Source organism: Bombus affinis, chromosome 5, assembly GCF_024516045.1.
Source record: "Bombus affinis isolate iyBomAffi1 chromosome 5, iyBomAffi1.2, whole genome shotgun sequence".
Classification (NCBI taxonomy): Eukaryota; Metazoa; Arthropoda; class Insecta; order Hymenoptera; family Apidae; genus Bombus; species Bombus affinis.
The window spans coordinates 5,694,741-5,714,158 of NC_066348.1; the positions used below are offsets into that span (position 1 = coordinate 5,694,741).

General features: G+C 38.6%; 2 protein-coding genes and 1 long non-coding RNA gene across 15 annotated transcripts in view; 1 reads left to right on the forward strand and 2 right to left on the reverse strand.

Moving 5' to 3' along the window:
* LOC126916659 (serine/threonine-protein kinase S6KL) overlaps window positions 1-18,188 on the forward strand; it is a 67,807-nt gene extending 49,619 nt beyond the window's left edge. For 6 of the 7 annotated variants that reach the window (XM_050722682.1, XM_050722685.1, XM_050722680.1 and 3 more), the window contains 2 exons: window positions 16,994-17,218; window positions 17,515-18,188. In XM_050722682.1, coding sequence (XP_050578639.1) covers window positions 16,994-17,218; window positions 17,515-17,634 — 345 coding nt within the window. In that variant the 3' untranslated portion in view covers window positions 17,635-18,188. Of the gene's footprint in view, window positions 1-11,909; window positions 12,373-16,993; window positions 17,219-17,514 lie in introns of those variants that run through there. The other variant, XM_050722684.1, reaches the window with a different exon arrangement.
* LOC126916669 (uncharacterized) lies at window positions 13,640-16,997 on the reverse strand. Its single transcript, XR_007710695.1, has 3 exons — window positions 14,223-16,997; window positions 14,104-14,140; window positions 13,640-13,771 (listed from the first exon to the last, which is right to left on the reverse strand). It is a non-coding gene; the product is annotated as an uncharacterized LOC126916669 (long non-coding RNA).
* Window positions 18,189-18,559: 371 nt separating the features above from the next.
* LOC126916656 (phosphatase and actin regulator 4B) overlaps window positions 18,560-19,418 on the reverse strand; it is a 356,259-nt gene continuing 355,400 nt past the window's right edge. For all 7 annotated transcript variants that reach the window (XM_050722676.1, XM_050722675.1, XM_050722670.1 and 4 more), the window contains one exon: window positions 18,560-19,418. This exon is cut by the window's right edge and continues 6,676 nt beyond it. The gene's annotated coding sequence lies outside the window, so the exon portion shown is untranslated.

A 19,418-nucleotide genomic window follows, 5' to 3' on the forward strand; every position in this document is an offset into this window, starting at 1 on the left:
CACAATGAAAGGATCGTTTTCTAAAAGAAGATAAAATCTTGAATAATGTCTAGCTCGAGAGAGGAGCAGTGTCCATCGGTGTCCGTTGTAGGAATTGCGAGCAACAGGAGGGATCTGGGTGTGCCAACGCGTAGCTCGATCGAAAGAGACATGGGAATAAAAATAAGCGGCCGTAGGATTAACGGGTGTTCTCTCGAACGAGGAACCTGGCGCCAGCTACTAAATTAGCTACTTGGACGACGTGACGGGACGACTCACCGCGATATCCCATTCCCGCCTCGTGTACTGCTCCTCCTTTTCCTTCTTCCACGTCTCCTACTTTCCGCCAGTCAATTTCCAATCGTGATTTCAATCGCCGTGACCGCAAGGTTCGCCTCCCCGAACACGCCAACTCTCCAGTTCTTGATAGATATTCCAGAGAATCTTGGCTCTCGATTCTTCAGGGATTTTGTCCGCTCATTCCTCGTTCTTATTTAAGTACATTTAGATTTTTATTGGAGCACACGGTATAGTATTATTGGAGTTATAATAGTATTGCAGGAAATGATGCAGTAGGTGAAAAGTTTCAACCCTCGACGCTGCATAAGGCAACCTAATTTATCAAGAGACTTCTGAGCTAACATAAGTGACGACTTCACTTATCAAAATTATATTGCTTTCTAATAATGATATTATCAAGTCGTAAAGATATCATCTTTTATTTCGAATTTCTGACCAAAGAAAAAATTAAATTATTTATTTGGACATGATTGATGGAAATCAACTGCAATGGGGAGGGGTTCATTTCATCCCCTCATATGAACGTTGTTCAGTGTGAACACTCTTACGCTCACTTTTCAAGAGAGAGTTATATAAGGAAAAAACATCCCAAAAAAGTTTCAATCGTCATCGTCGAAGAGAATTATATCTCCAGAAAAATCGTATTTGATAAAAACATACTCTAGTTGTTCAATCTGAAAGAAGCAGATCATTCGAAGATGCTTGAATCGCTATTGTGGAAGAGGATCGCATCAGGAGTATCGTTGTGAAATAATCGTCTGTTCGGTGCGTGTCCTAAGAGGAAGGCGAGGAAGGGTTCGGTCATCGACGATTCGAGAAGAGGAACGAAGATGGGAACGGAGGGTGGAAAGTAAAGAGAAGGAGGATCGGCGAGAACGGGGGACGATGGAAAAAAGAGGAAGATGCACACACGGTGGAGCAGGTTTAGCTTTTTGCTCGACCGTTCAGCAAGCGTATCTGTGCGAATCCCCGTATACGGCACGACGGACGGTGAACGAGAAAGGGGATTGGAGGAAGCTGAAACGAAGGGCAGAGGGATAGAGACAGGAAGAAAAAGAGTGGAACGGGAAGGGAGAGGAAGAAAAAGAGTCACCCTCCGTGGCGCCTGAAGGCGATGAGCAACCAACGACCGGTCGCTAAGGGACGCGAGTACCGTGGATCAGCGCTCCGAGACTTCGACCTTCGAGGTTTTGCTGCGTTCACCAGGTTCACCAACCTTTTCACGGATCATTCTGTTCATTATTGAATAACGCTGCGGCTGTTATTGCCGGCGGAGATCGAACGATTTCGCTCGCAACATGTTGATTTGAATATTATCCCGCAATTTCTCTCGAGGCAAGTGCTTTCATCGTTAGGGGATTCTTCAAGCTTTTTTGGCCGGATTTTTTGTTGTTACTGCCATCTGATGATTCTTTTTTTTCGTGGTTCGACGTGGTTGGATTAGGTAAATTATACCTTCTAGAAGCAGTTTTTATATCGCTGTTCTCGAGCGCCATGATACTTAGTTTGTTCCTATTTTAGTTCGTTAGCTGGATTTTATATGTGATTCTTAGAATCCTTAGGAGAGTAACTTTTTGATTTGACAGAGAACACATTCTGGGCAGAATGTCTATTTGGTATATGAACTACTCAAATTGGAATACGTAATATCTTCGTTATTTATCGTTGAATAAAAAGAACTCCTTAGAATAAAGTTACACTATTTGAAAGCATACGCGTGATAGTAAAAGAGACCTTGTTCAAGATTACTTTCGTATGAGATTTCAAAAGTATTAATATATTTTTTAAATAGGATCAGAATTTTTGTTATGTTTTTATGGGGGACTAGTCTTTCCCTTCACAAGATTCATTATCTCTGTATTTGTGAGTACGAGCAGCTTCTCATTTTGAACTTCATCCTTCGTAAACGTTTTTCGGCTCCCTAATCTCGTTTACCATATCCTCGATAGTTCTTTTCGTTTTCTTTCTCACTTCTATATAAAAGTCGATTCGCAAGGTGAGCTTAACGAGTTTTCGGGCCCTCCACACACAAGTTCTACACGATTCATCCGCACAGGACGAATTCTTAAAGCCGCAATAATTTCTAGCTGTCCGATGGGTCATGATATATACTGGCCATGGTCCTGCGTCGCTGTCGGCCCTCGAAAAATACGATGTTGCTCTCGCTAACCCGCGAGATTCTCTATGCAGATTAAGCCTCCGCCTCGAGGCTTGGCTTCGGGTTTGTAGATCTTAGATCTTGATCTTCGATAGTTTCAATCGACCAGTCAGAGATGAATTCGAAAGAGATGCTTGGTATCTCGAGGGTGCTAATAGGCATGTAACTTCAAGACGTCTGGCACCACGTTTAACTTTTCGCTTTCTCTTTAGTGTATATTGTCTTCGATGAGGTTAACAACCGTTATACTTTGAGTAGATTGATTTTCTACTGATTAGAAAGCTAATTGGGTGAACGATCAATTTTGACATACTTATGCTGCGTTTTAATTAACTTTTAGCTGATTTAAAAGATGGAAATATTTGAAACCTTTAGCAGATAACAGAAATGCGAGAAAGAATTAACTAATTGAGTTGGCCCGTCGTATAAGTCGACGCGTTATCTTTAAAGCGCGAGCAACGAGAATCGTTTCGCTCGAACTCCTAATTACCTCAACCGTTAATGCACAAAGTAGTCGTTTAGACACTTTGAATACGACATGAAACAACTTAACCAGCAACGATCGCCGGAATTCAATTGACGCCAATCCAACCAGCAATTCCCTCTGCTTCTGTTCATCTGCGTTTCCACGAACCACTGATGGGCGACCACGATATTCCATCGAAGACAATCCGCTGTTTATCGCAAGGTTATATTTCTTTTTCTCTTCTATCATCTTTTTAGGGTGTATTCGGGTCTCCTTACGATTCATACATAAAAGTAAAAGTGATTAATTCGTACAAACTACGGATCGAAAATTTTTAAAAACTTGCAATATGAAAATTTATTAATTTGAAAATTGCTGAATTGCTAGAATAAAATTTTATAGTAGCATATAATACAATTTTATGGTATACATAATACATTACTTAGATTTTTAATAATATTTATAATAACATTTGTAATAATTCTGCGCTATATTATTTTTTATGGCTGCTATAAATTCTTCATAGTTTCCCAAGAAGACCATTAGAGTATCACACTCTCGATCGCTGTTCTTCCTCGTCAATACTATTAAAGTCACAGCGGATTGTGTTTGCGGAGTAAGTGACTGCCGTTTTATTGCTATTCTATGCTCTCTTTACGATCGTAGCTGTCGTCGGCAATTGCGTACTTGCTTTGATCATAGCCTTGCTTTGTTATTCTACGCTGCTCTACGTATAACAAAGGTGTTTGTACTTCATTAATGTTATAAATCGATTCAGTTTAAGCGGTATGGCTATCATTATAGAATATCTGAACAAAATGTATTTGCCAACGAATTATAGTAGAAACGCGGCCACAAATTTTTGATTTCTCAAAAATTTAGTCCAGTCTATGATTTATTATTTACTCTAATATATGTTATGTACTATAATTCATAAAATCTATAATTTACTGCAATACAATAATTTATAATGTGCTTATAATATATATATGTAATAATAATAATTATTATCATTATATATATACACATATATGTATATCCTAATTAAGATAAAGACCAATCTACTTTTCGTTAATTTAATGAAGGTTGGAGGACTAATCATTAAATTTCTCCAGCTACGCCCATAGTGACAAAACCATCTATCACCACGGAATCTTAATTTCACCCATACTTCAAAACTGCTGATCGCGTGTCAAGAGCAATCTCCACAAATCCCGCGAGCACGTCCATCTTTGACTCGCGCGAAGCCAGGTTCCGAGGAAGCCAAGTAAGCTTCTTGCGATCTCTAAATCGTTCCCTCCATTCCATTCTAGAACCGGAGATCGTGCGTTTGTCGCTATGTTTAGCCCGTGGATTGTCTGATTTCAGACAAAAAGCTGTCACGAATGGCAGCTTCTGCGCGATTGCCGACAGGGCGACTGTCGAGGGTAGCGTCTCCGGGACGTAAGAAAACCTTCGCAAGGTAAACCGGCTTTGCATTGCTTTCGTATCTCCTACTCTCTCGTTCTCTCTCTCGTTTTCCTTTCTTCCTCTCTGCGGGAGGCAAGTGTTACATGGAAAAAATATCGTCGACGATCAGTGACGCCTGGGGAGAACGTTCATCGCAAACAATGTGCTGTATGCGTTGCTCCTTTTCTGCCCCTGGCTACCGTACGGAAACTTTTATAAAACGATTTACGACCTGCAACGAAATAATCTTCGTGGCATGTATTCGGTTAGTATGCATGAAAATTAGTTTGATCGATGTAATTATCAGTTACGGGTAGAATGTTAAACGGTGGTTGGTTATTTGACAATATATCTTTGCTATTTGTTAGTTCCATCGCAAACTAATTTCTTCTTGATTTATCAATGGAAATTATCACATTTCTTTTGCAATGAAAGGCAACTAACACATCACGGACGAAAGGAAGAGCAAAGAACATGTTTTGCCTCTGTGTCATCAGCCATCTTTCTAGTAATAATATAAGGAATGAATTTTTCTAGAGTCAAAACAGCTAAGATCGCGTATGGTCGTGTCGTAGGAAACAAGAAAACCTTCGCAAGGCAAACCAGATCTGTCCTGTTGTCCTCTTCTTCGCCCTCGTTCCCCGTGTCCCCCTTTCGCGGATAAAAATTCGCTGCGGTTTGCAGTGCCGCGATACCGGAGCGCATCAAAGATGCACCGCGGTCGGTGCATCTCTGTAAGCTTGTCGGGAACGCCATCTCGTTACGCTACTTCCTTTCTGGAGGCCGAGCGAACAGAAGCTAGCCTACCTGTGTCCAATGCGGAGGGCCTCCGGTACAGTGGCGTAGAATAGGGGAATGAGAAATGCGATAGATAACGAAATGATTGCTATCTGTAAGATTCTTTATTTTATAAATAACTGTCTTCTTCTAACAAAATGTGTTATCATTTTTTTTATAGGACGCAATTAGCATTAGCTACCTTTTTATATTTATCCTTTTATGTCGGAAGAAAATACGTGTTTTTTGAATCAGAGCTTTCGTTAGGGCGCAGAGACATAAAATTAACATATCTTTCTTTGTATCGTACTTAAGGTGTACATTGAGGGATAAATTGTTTAAGATTAGATCAGATTCTTTCTTGTATGTCGCTTGAATTTAAAAAATATAATATTCACATGTCACTGGATTACTGGATATGTAGTCTGTAGGTCTTTGATCGATTTGTCCGTAATAAATACTGTTATGCAAGAAAGCATAACTTGTGTGTTGGTATGTAAAGATATTTGTCCAAGCGTTATATAAACTTGATAAAAGTACAGAAATATACAAAATATAGTATGTTAGTATAGTGCTGTTCTTATGTACAATGTACTATTATATTCAACGAACGCAATCAAATACTTGCATATTTATACCAACGAGTGGATCATATTTTAATGTAACGTACTTTATCTATCTTTATGGTACAATTATAATGAGAAAGGAAGTTGGTAATAGCAAGCGTCTTAGAATAACGATATAATTATCGAGTATAAGGTGTTTGAAGCCTTCGAAGCTAGTGTTTAGAAACACTTCTTAGATTTTTCGAGGCGTAACTGGAAAATCTTGATTCGAAATATCCTGTTTAAATATTTACATAGCATCTGTATATTTCATTAATATTAATACAAAATTTACACGTATAAATAGATCATTGTACTTAAGCAAGGAGAATATAAAATGAAAAACTTTTAATTTGATTACACGTAATTGACAACGTTATTACAATGATATTATATTTATATATGTAATATTATAATTATAATTGCTTGTAATATTATAATGTTTAAGTCCTTCATTGCCGAAGAGTTTGAATGAAATCGTGATTCCTAATGATAGTAAGAATTACTTAATGATTATTCATGTCCACCTAATTTTTCCTTAGTATATTAATACATCATTTTAGATCCACAAATAACAAGCAACTTTATAAATATTATTTCAATTCGGCTACCCGCGTTACACGAAGCCTCGACACTCGCGTCGAGATTCTTCGAATCGACCGAACGTTCGCGAACAAATGCACTTCGTTTATCCCTGTAATTATGTAGAATTAAGTTGTTCGATGGTAAAGCCCTTGTGGTTGGTTGAACACGGCCCCGTATTGGTCCCACTGCCGCGAAAAAACGGAGCTCGGCGATCTTCTGGGTTTACGATGCTCTGGCGCCTATGCCGAAGAAGGCATTCGAGCTGAACCAGTCGATCCTCCTTTTTCCTATCCTCAGGAGGAAAAGACACCTCGCGTGCAGCGCGTGCACCTCCCCTTCGAGATGCCTACTGCACCCTCGACAAGGCTATTTATAGATCTTGGGTATTACTTGCCCAAGTGTGTTTGTGTTCGCGTGCGTGCTGCATCGCGCCGATGCAACGATGCACGCCTCGTTTCCCCTGGAACGCGACCATATTACCCATTCTCGATCGACTACCACGTTATGGATTTTCGAAACTGCTTGGTATGGTCGTTGTCTTCTGGACCAAGGTTGGAACGGGTCTTGATCATTGAACTTTCGAGCTTCCAGTTCTCTCTTATCCTTCTTTTTTGGATGGTTTGATTGACGTCTACTTAAAGAGAAGAAGGAGGATTGGATTGGAGTAATTTTGGTTTTCGATATTGTATAACATTGTTGAATTTTGACGTGCCATTGGATATTGGTAGTGGTGAATTTGAATTTTGTTGCGGGTCTGAGATTTTATTGTAGAAAAGTATTGGTATCAGATTTTAATGGAAGTTGCAGTCAATTAAAAAAGAAAAAAAGGAGTCACAGATGTTCATCGACAGAAACAGTTTTATTGCACATTGTATATATGCGTATTTGAATCTTCACTGTGGAACTAGATATCAGCGGTGAATTTATATTTTCTTATCAGTTTGAAATTTCTGTCGGAGTGCATTGGAATTAGATAAATTTAACAAATGTTATAGTTAGTTGCGCTATACAGTTGTGTTATAAAATTTAGTACGCAATTTAATACACTCTACAGTTGATTAATAAGGAAGTTATAGATCCCAATTGATTCAACTTTCATCATGTCCATCGACACTGAAGTACTCATCAAACATATCTAAACCTGAAATCGGAGCCAGTGTCAATCTGAAAGTAACTCACCTCCTATCCGGTCGTACCGTGACGCCGTTTATTTTCCTTGAATATAACACCGCGTAGAAGGAAGATTGACTGGAATAATTGCATAATTCATCCGTAAGAAGCAGGCAAACAGAACCTGCTGTAGGCTGTGTCGGCACACCAGAGGATACCAGTTCAGGCAAGGACAGGACGTGCGTTCTTCCAGGTCCATATCTTGCTATTTATAGATCCTAAATATTAGCTAGAACGAAGGCTGTGTTGGTTGGACTGGTAACTCGTTACACTTCTTCGGACCACGGCACACACCGTTGAAACGCTTCTATCGTTTCTGTTCGTCCCTTCTCGCGATAATTATCCAACCGGCTCGCAAGTTCCTTCAGTCAGACTAGCTTTTCTCTCCTTCTTCTTATGCCACGAAATCGTTCGATCGCGCTTTATGCACGCCTCGGCTATTTATAGATCCTAGATCGTTGCGCGTTCGCGCGCGATCGTACGTGAGGAAATGTTGGCCACCGACCAGTTAAGGGGGGAATATCACGGTTTTCTGCGGCTTGATTGCCGCGTCCTCCGTGTCCCCCCTTTCCTCTCGTCTTCTCTCCCCCTTGACTTATCGATTTTCATCGAAATTACTGTCCTCGACGGCCTCGAGCCTCTCGCATGCACTTGTCCCGACTTCCCTTCTGCCAGAGGACGAGCGCGAGCGCTCGAATGAGTCGCGATTAGGTACTCGAGTGTCACGCTACCTTGATGACTGCCTCTCGGCGACGCTTTGTCAGGTCGTCCTCCGGAATTGCCTCGAATAATGAATTCAATCCTGCCTTTTTGCGCGCCTGACTCTTCAATCATTCCTTCTTTCTTCCGATGAAATTGTACGGCCACTTCGGTGGTCATTTTAACTCTGTTTTATTGTAATAGGGTTAATTTACGGGTGGTTTTTCGAAAAATGGTTCTTAGGGTTTGTTAGTAATTGAAAATGAGTGGATGTAATTTTCTTCGTGTTTCTTTCACGAGATATTTATATTTAGCTTACGCTGAAAATATTTTTAGAAATAAAAGATAATAAATATTGTTCATGCTGATGAAGCAGGTTTTCGTTCTGACCACTAAAGCGTCATTCGTTCTATACGTTTTGCGACCAATGTACTTGTACGTCTTTAATAATCATTAGGAAACAAGGATGTATTTTATGATAGATACTATTAAGATACTATATCCACATAATTGAGTCAGCTAATTATTGCCTATCAACCAGTCAATTAATGTACCATGTTCCCTAAAACTTGAAATATGTATTAGGTAATCTCTCAACTTCGGCATATCCTCAGATATCGATTAATTTACCATCTACACTACGTTCTAAAATCCCCACATATCAATTAATCTACCACTTTCTCTGAACGTTCAAATCCTAATTAATCTTCATTAAAACTTAATTCCGAGGGTTATTACGCATCCCCTCGAAGTTAACGCTCTTTTTTTAAATAATTGCCAATGTTTTCTGATAATTCCGTTAAATTGGTATTTTAACTCTAACATCGTCATAAACATCGAATTTCACCCCCTCCTCTTTTTCCTGTTATAATCGAGGATACGATCAAGGACGACTCTAGCAACGTAGAAACCTGAGAACCGGTGGGGAAACCCATGGATCCTACTGCGATTTGCCGCCGAAAGGGGATTTTATCGCGGGTTTATCCACGTGAAGTTCGCCTGCAGCAGCGGGGCAGGTTTATAAATAGCCTTGAAGAGTTGTACGCGGATAGCACGGGGCGCCTAGTACCTGATGCCGATTACTCCTGGCGCCAGTGGTGCGCTGCCTTCTCCTGGCTCCTTTAATGGCCGACAGTTAATGGGAAGTTAATGTCCGACGCTGTGTTAAGTACACGACCGGTCCTTCTTCCTCTTTCCACGCTTTCTTCTTTTCCCCATGATTCTGCCGGTTTCTCGTTTTTTCTTAGATTTTCGCATCTTTCCTTCTCGCGTTCGTTGCTTCTCTTACACAAACCCCATTGTCCTTTATTTCTCTCTGTGCTATTCTTGATTTTATGGACTCGAGTCATTTGAAGCCGGGGTAAGGCTGTTTAAGGTAATGGAGAATAAATGTTGCTCGTGAGAGCTCCGTGTTTATTTCGGTCTAATCGTCTTGCATATTTTGATGCGTTTCACCTCTTCGGCTACGAGGATGGGATTCCTATTCATTGCAATACTTCTACGGTGCAATTATATCGGATTATACCGTTTTTGTTTCTCAATTGTTACAGGATGAATAACTATATTATCAGTATAAATGAATAAATCGTAAGTAGATATTTCTGAAAAGTAATAAACTTTCTTTCTTTTAATTATTGAAAATATGCCATAAGGATTTTTAAAAAACAAAGTTTCTTCGAGCAGTATCATTAAAACAAGTTCCTTGGTCTCTGTATACCTGAAGGAGTTACCGTTAAAGTTTGCTTAAGTTCTGTTTTTATTTTTTTGCCAGTTGATCATGATAATAGTGAACTTGATCAAAAGTCGAAATGAGCTTATCATTTAGGGAAGTAAGCTAGAAACAAGAACGGGTTTAAAGATTTATTTGCAAGTATAACTTTTTCTATTATGTATGGAAAAATCTTTTCCAAACGTACTCTTTTAACTATTCACTGAAATATCAGTAGAAAGATGCGTGTTTTCCTCGCATGTATTTCTAGTTTCTCGTATCCTTTGACCGACAAGAAATCCCGCGACACAGGAATTCCTGACAAGGACTCCACCTCCGACCGTCGATGCCGATGATGGATTCGTAATCACCAGTTTCTATTTGCAGTTTCTGTCGTGAGAACACAGTCATCGTGACGGGAATAGAACCTGCCTCCTGGTCGATGCACCTTCGCGGGAAACGAGCCTGCACGTCGTAATGTCGATCGGTGATGGTCCTCTCTTACGCTGCCCTTTCGGTAAAGATCCTCCGGACTAACGTGAAATATTCATAGCAACAACGAAATTCGCCTATGTACTCACATCGAGACGCGAAATTTTAACTGCTAATATTTCACGTTCGTATGTTGGATCAAGAGTTTGTCTGTCATGAATTCACAGCGGCAGAAAAAACATCCCTCGTTTTTTTAAAAATTAGCGCCACTTTTCGCGTAGGTATTCACTTATTGTAACGCGGTGAATCTTTCGCAGTAAAATGTTGCACGGTTGCTATGAATATTTTGCATCGATCTAGGGAGATTTTCGCTTCGTAGTTCAAGTTCCTTCGTAGAACCGCGCGAAATCGTCAATTTTGAACAACTCATTATCGATAGATCTCGACATGCATACTCGATGAGCACATCGATTCCTACATTGTTATTTTTTATTTCCTCTCTTGGATTCTGAAGTTAATGTTTTATTATCGATTGCAGGGAGTAATTGTATGTGTTCTTGACATGGTTCGACGAAACCGGTTGTTTATATTCATCTAGCACGAAGATTTGTTGCGTATTGGAATATTCTTCGTGATAATTGTTTCTCTGAAATCGAAACTTGTCGATCGGTTTAAGAAAAGAAAATTTAATTGTGCAATTATCACTGTTGCAAATAATCATCATCGACTGATTCACATTTAATTGATCGGCATTGTGAAACAAATGATTCCGTCACAAAGGATCCTCGAGATAACCGACTCTTCTTCATAAAGAGACATTCACAGATAATTAATGACACAACGAGTATAAGTGGGAGAAAGCATACGCGCGAAAATACGAGACTATTGCGATTGCAGACATAAGACACGTGCTCAGTCAGTCTATCTTCGGGTTTCCTCTCCGTTTCGTGACATCCGCTCGTCGCGTATTCGATGCATCATTGCGCATCCCATCGATGCGTGTGTACTGTGCAGCTTCGAGACAAATGTCTGGTATTAACCGACAGTTAAAGATTCGTCTCAATAATCCAATAATCTTCTACTTTACTAAGCATCGAAGTTGATATTACTGACATACAGAAGAGAATCAGAAAACAAATTCGAAGAACGTAACGGTGTTAATGTTTAATACAGTAAAACATTTGTTTAATATTAATATTCGAACTAATATTTATCGTTGTTGAAATTTTATCTCCGGAAGCGACGTTCTTTTTTGTCAGATGTATCTTTGCGTCCAACTTCGTTGTGAATGTTACCTAATTCAGTAATCAAAAAACATCTCTTAAAGATATCTTAAATATTGACGATCTTTTTAACGTAAAATTTAATATAAATTGTATTTGTAACTCAGCATTGGAAAAGTGATTGTTCTATTACCCCGGACATTTTTGATAAAATCGAATTCCAATCAATCTAACGCAAGCCAAACTTCTGTCTTTTTCATTCAATCATCAAACTATAAAATAACGAAACCATAGTACCATGAAATTACAATTACCGCAAGCATTAAAAACACCAAACTATCGTTTACTTTTTTGCCAGAATGACAACAAGAAGCACATTCCAACGAGAAGAAAAGCGTTTCCCGATGAAAATCGTTTTCCCCGCACGGTTAGGTACCGCGAGCAATTCAACTGTGACAATTCTCACGGAAGATTGAAGTTGTACCTCCGTGAAAATGTCTATTCGCCGACTGGCCGTAGTGGCAAAGGCAGACGAGCGGAGAAGGTTTCGAGGGTTTCATAAAGATCCTGAAGGGCCCCCGCGTTTAGCGCTATTATGCGTATGTTTGCACGATACTAACCATAAAATGTAGCGCGTCTCATTGCACAGGAAACGCTATCGTTTCAAACGTTACGATTATGGCAACGTTAACGAATAAACTTGACTGGCATGCACAGGAAATGACGTATTAGTTTTATATGTGCAGTCCAGAAATCACGCGTTTCCTCTTTTCACGCGAAAACCTTCCCACGATTGTTCGCAAACGTCGAGAGGTATACGAGGATTCTATCTTCTTCTTCTAATTATGGTGTTCTATTGTTTTGCGCAGAAGACATTTTTTCTCCGGTTTCAATTTTGATGAACATTGTTGATTTCAACGCAGATAAACTTGAACGTCTTGTTTACGATGGTTTTCATTATAATGCCATCACCGTTTAAAATTAATCTTCAATTGAATTAAATGCTTGTATTACTGTTTATTATCGTTTTGTATACAAGCTAAAGAACAATATTAAATATAATCAATGTTGGTTTTTCTAGGGAATACCGATTTTTTTTTAATCTCGAAACACGCACGGCTGAAAATAACACGCTAAAATATTTCTTAAAAAATTCTTTTCGCAGATATACCACGTACGATGGAGATTGTAGAATTACAAAGAGAAATCTATTTAAGTTCTTCTGTCACTATGTATACTAATTCGATACTGCTTTTAAGGCGTGAATAATTAATTCGAAAACTCGACCAAAAATCAAATATTGATACTTGGCATTCTCACGGCTATAAAACAACATTCTCCATCTTTGCGTCGCAGTCACAGTAGCAAACTCACACTTCCCTTCATTTTGATTTTCAACTTCGTTCAGTACAGCAACTACTTCACACTAAACCATACATTTTTCAAAATTACAAAACCTATTGTAAACATTGGCTTCATCCCTGTTAATGCGCTTCTTCTTCTCGTACTCTTCTCATTTTCAGTGAAACTTCGCTACAGCTTCTCTATCTCTGGTAAATAAACCTACCTACCGATATGGTGGACGTTTCCTGTAATCTTCAGGAGTCTTAACGCCGCGTTTAGAGCAAGACGAAACGCGAGTCCGACGAAGTACCGACTTGAAGAGTGCTAACGAACATATCCACGTCGTCGGTGAATGCAGCCGAGGTTTGCTCAGCAATTAGCTGGCCTAGCCTCTGTCCGACTGGAATTCACCGGTGAACGTGGCACGCTCGCGTATATCGTTCTAGGCTCGAAGCTTCTCCTCTTCTTTCTTTTTCTGCTGAAATTCTTTTTCGTCGGACGAGGAAAAAAATAAAAGAGTCGTTTCGAGAAACGCCGTCAGGTTCAACGAACTGCTGATTTTTTTTTTCCTAGTCTCGAGAGATGACTTCGACGAAGATGAGAAGCACCTCCAACGCGATATGGAGGTGCTACGAAGACGCGGAAGTCGTCACGAGAGATTCTGTTTACTCTGTTCAACCGCCGGAGATTGCCGGCTGTTTCGTATATTTGCCTCGTCAATTGAATGGGCGATTTAGGAAGTTTCGTGTTAGAGAGGATGGAGGAAGATTTGATAATGGGGCATTGGTATTTTAAATGCCTCTTCGGGGACGATTCATGAATAGTTCGCAGCGTTTGGGATTTAAGAGGCTGCATGAGCGATGATTTATTGCCATTCTGGAGAAAATAAGCGAGGCATAATTTTTTTGTTTGTTATTATTATATCTAGGTTTATTTTTGCGATTATTATTAATTTAGTTTTCACTTCTGCACTTTTTGTTAATGACGTGTGAAGTAAAATAGGTTTGATCGGACACGAAACATGTGTCTTTGATTTTAATTAACTTTCATCACTGGATTTTTTCTAATTACGAGTTTAGTGATTCTCCTTTTATTATATAGTGATCGTGCATATTTTAGGCAGCGAGTAATATAGCACGTAAATATAAAAATATAAAAATAAAGAAAACATTTATCGTCAAGCAATCTTCAACTATCTTCCAACGTACCGTTTCATTCGATCCGCCACGTCTGGATACTCAAGGTCTGCAACAAAGTACGCGATGATAACCTGAAGCCGATCGATAATCAATTTTCATTGAGTATTTATAGGGATACTGTTACTTACCTACTGAAAGACTGGGATCATCGAACCGAAGATCACAAGCTACAAGGTATCGGTTGTTTGCTGGCGTAGATGAAGCCGACTGGAACTGTTTTCATCGGCTTTCGAATCGTTCGCTGATCTATGCAGAACCCAACCAGGGTCGTTTAAAAGCGCCTCATCTATCTACGATCTCGTAATGATCGTTATTGTACCGTTACTCTCGGTCAAGGTTCCCGGCGAGATCGAATTGAAATATCACGTCCGCTCCGGTCAGCGATCTTCCGCGTCTTTCCATGCCTCTCTCCCGGTTTCCTTTCCCTACAGGCGCTTGTAAACAACGATTTAGGAACACCGTCATCGCTGATTATCGATTCAGCTTGTTCTGCTTATGATTTATACCGTTCAGTAGTAATATATTCCTTGAAAGATCGAACATTTCCATTGCCGATTTATGGGACAAGTTTCAAGATTTCAATATTTATCGTTATGTACTGCTCAGGTTTTGGAAGGTATTTTTGATCAAGAGATTAGAATTATTTATACACATTCACATACAGAGCAGCACTGTATTTTGAATATTTTATAGATTTCTGTATGTTATACGAATCCATGCATTTTTTAATTTTTATATTTCCTATAAATGTATAATAATTCACAGTTTAATGGACAGTTTCTGCGATTCTCGAATGAATAATTATGGTGGAATATTTTCGCTTTAAATTGATAGGCAGATATAATCGTTTGGTTGGCAGAATTTCATGTTTCTCCGGTTAAGAAAATTTTCTTTTTTAATAAAAAAAAGTATATACTACATCAGCGTACTATATTAGGAATTTCTGGTTTACATCAAAGAGTAGATTTGTGGGATGAATTTGTTTTTGAGTCGCAATTCTATAATCCCATTTGACGGAAATTATGCGAGAATGTAGGATTTGAAGAGATTCTCGTGCCAAACGGTGGTTAAAATAGCGCAATAAAAGCGAATCCTGTTCCATCTGACGCAACGTTTTGATAAATTGTACCACAAGGAGTCAATTAAGATCTCGCTGATAATGAAGTACCGTGGTTTAAATATGTAATTAATAAACAAACTTGTTCCTTCGTAGTCTTGATTTTATTTCTTATGCAAAAGTACCGTTCAACAATTTTATGTTGAACCACTTTTAGAGTTCAATGGTACCAAAATATCTTACTACGATATAATGATACATAAAGGAAAATAATTATAGCGTCGTGCGTATGAATCCTAAATTTGACTATTACTTATTATTATTATTTTTTTTACAAACACAGACTTGGAAAACCGAATAATATTTTTACAGCACGAAATTGATCTTCTTTTTAATTTTTACTTCTTACTTTCAAATTCTCCAAGCTGTACATTTTACGCTTCGGATCACAATCTTCTGCCTTAAATTCTCTTCCCTAACACCTCGTACCCTCTTTTATGTCAAAATTCCAGTAAAATCATCCTCAGCAGAATCCGCTCCTTCGTTACGCTCGAATCGTCCCAACTTAACCACCGTTTCCATTAATCGTCGACGTTCTCGTTCTTTCGCTTGCCCGTCCGCTATTACAAGCAAACTTAACCCAAACCGACATCCAATTCCTCTAACATCGATCAAACTCTGAAACTTATGTAACACGGGGAAGGAACGATCAATCTAGTCCCAAAGTCGAGTTGTGAAAAGAAAAAGGAAAAATCGCGAGCATGCTATGAATAAGCAGAGAAATGCAACGCGTACGTCGGGATAAGGATAGAGTGGATAAGCTGATAGACGATCGCACGAGGTCGTGGCACACGCTCGAAGGATATGAACGAGCGAATAGGTTGAGGGTCGTGAGTGGCCGTTGACCCTGCGTTTGTACCTGCGCGAAGCGGAATGGCGAGTATTGGTACCGACCACCTAGACTGGCTAGAGTACCACGTTGGTAATAGCTTCTCTAGTCTACCGACCTTCCACTCGTAAAAACAAATATTTATGGACACCGCACCGTTCAAGAGAAACGCGTCTCCGGAGCCCTTAAACGCTCGAGGTTCCATGCGGTCGGGACAGGTGTGGCTTGTTAATTGGTCGCTGAACCACGGCTTGTATTTCGGGGTTCACCAGACGTGGTGGTATTAGGGAAAAATTCGCTCCGCGATGGATTAAGTAGATTAATGATTGGTTGTTATTGACTTTGAAAGAGATTGAGATGTTATTAAGGGTGTCTGGGATGATATACGTATCAAGGGTTAAAGGTTTGCAATTTAAAAAAGAATGTTAATTTAGAATTTTGCTATTGCAGAAAGCTCTTGAATCAACAATTTCATTGAAGAAAGGGGAACGATGTTCATATATTAAGGGAAATGCACCCTGTAATTATGCGATGATGTAGCAGATTGCTAGGTTTGAAATAGCATCAAGGATTTTTGGATCAACAGACCTACGTTGTGGATTAAAAGTTTGGAATTTGGAAAAACTCGCAGAAAACTCTTTAATTAACAATTCTATTCAAGCAAATGAAATAATGTTTACGTATTAGGGAGAATGCGCCCCGTGATCGATTATGTCATTTAACAGTGGATTATCGTGTTTGGAATAGTATTAAGAATTGTTAAGTCAATAGACACATATTGTGATATGATTAGAAGTTTGGAATTTGAAAAAATACTGACCTAATCTTTAAACGATAACAAATCATAATACATAAATTAAACCATAAAAATGAAATCCAATTTCTTAATGATACTGCCGTTTATTCGACTAACAATCTTTAATTAATTATATCACCTGATCTTCTGGTTGCAGTATCCAGCCGGTGCATCCAGCGAACTTCTGCCAGAGGACAGAGGGACTGGTTATGCTCCACCTGGAACTTTGCCCCCAAACGCGGAAAATATTTCCCCAGCTGCGAAGGATTTGTTAAAACGAATGCTCCAACCGGACCCTTGCTTGAGGTTGAGGTCTCTCTTAAGTCTGCAGAGGATCGCTTTCTACATGGGTCACGATGTGCAGAGTTACATGCAGAAGAAGGTACGATGATCAGATTCGTTGAAATGTTCTGTCGTTTGATAAAATAACGCTTTATAGAGCTCTCCTTTCTTCCTTTTTTTATTTACATATATGAGAGTTACATATCCACGTTCATGTTTTCGAAGGGAATTTAATCTACAAGATAGTTGCGAGAGGCTTCCTGGACTGGATTCAAATAGCAGTTGTTTCTCTTTTGAAAGATTTACATTTTTCTATTCTACGCTTACGACAGAGCTTTGCAACGAAACCGATATTTAAACAATCCTTCGTACAATTTATCCTCCAAATTTCTACAGGAATCTCCGTTTCGTCTGCTAGGACGAAAAGTCGAAACTGAGCAGGAGGGCAGGATCAATGAGTTCTCCTGTTTTGACTCCTCTTTGGGGGATAGCATTTCTCACGTCGAGGATCGATGATCTCATCAATGTGATCGTTAAATAGTATTGTTGTCCTTAGTCATTCCAGCCTAAACCAGATCGATTTTGGCCGAAAGATGTTGTCCAATTATTTTTCTAACATTTTTATTAACGTTAGCTTGTTGCTCGTTGGTAGTTTTATATCGAGCAACGTCGTCGATGCCATCCATTACTTTTAAGCGAATGAATTACCGTGGATTTTAAACTATTTAGATTATTTTCTAGCTCGAAGAGTGATATTTTTTTAACTCTGACTTAAGACGCGGAATCTCCTATCCTCTGGTGCTATTTTTCAAGAAAACTGTTGCGACGTTCAGAGGCTTTTTTTATGAATTAAGAATAAATTGCGGAGCTTTTGTAACATGAAAAATCAAAAATGTTGATGTGTCAATGTGCGATTGTAGCTTCTGTGTGCAGTGTACTCGATGCTTGAGTTCTGTTTTCTAACCCCGTTGCGTCGGCAATGGGGCGCGAAAGCAAAGAAACATATGAAAGTGAAATGTATCTTACTATAGAATAAAAATAAATTGTTGTTGTGATGGTGGTCTGTGCAATTTTTGTAATCTTTAATTTTTCATTTCCCTCTACTGGATAAATAGGGTCAGTAAGAAAAAATATTCAAAGAAGCTGTTTCTAATATTCATAGTGATTATAAAGGATCAAGTAAATCTGGTTTGACGATTTTAAATTAAATAGAAAACTCAAAATTTACTTATTGTATTAAAAAATACTTGAAAAATAAAAGTTGCATGATATCAAGGATGATATGCAGTATAATAACCAGTCTTTTGTTACTTTGCCTTTTATAGAGGTATGAAAGTGATTGTTTATAGATTTGTCTTACCGTCAAGAATATAGTGTTTGATGATTCGATTAAAATTATCATTGGAATCGTTTTCAGGATACAGCGTGAGAACGCGGTTGGTCTCAGTTTACAAAAGTTTTAATTTTTTTAAGAATAGTTAACAGTATTTTTGTTACAGTATTTCATCGATAATACAATAAATTGCGATAAATCGTAGTGCGTACAAACTAACAACAAAAAAACAGAACGAATCTGGATCGAAAAACGCAGCGTCTTTTTTTTTTATCTTATACATTTCTTCATATTTGAAATCAATGCGAGAACACTTCTCTTTTCTTCTTTTCATTTTTTTCTTCTTTGTTGCCGTTTCATGTCGTTTTTTTCCCATTTGTATCCATTGTGTATCCACGAATGTACCATTTTGAGATTTGTTGCTTCGTCTTCGTTCATCTTCACACGTTTCAATTTTTGTTACTTTTCGTTTTTTGCTTCTTCTTCTTAGACGAGGGGAGACAGCTCCCTTTTTTCCCCTGGGAGTGCAATCAATTGAAGTTTTATGGTAATAATAATTATATATACATTATTATTCTTACACTTAGAGGGTTTCTCGATATATAATACAACGCATTCCTTCAAATTACGTCCCGAACGACGCGTCAGCAAGCGATCACTGGTCGAATGTTTCTTTCTGTCTCTGGTCTGAATTCAAACATCAATAAAAAGTGGAATAAAAGGAAATAAAATTATATTAACATTATTAAAAAGCGATCAACTTTTTTAACAGAAATCTCCTAAAAATAATAAAATTGATCGAAACACGAAGGATCGCAACAATTTCCTATATCATTACCGTCCTTAATCTTATATCATTCACAAAAAAAAAAAAAAAATAAAAGTTAGAAAAACTTTCATGGAATTCTACAATATAAAATTTCAAAAAACACGAAGAAACAAAATGTACCACGTTTCATTATTGGCC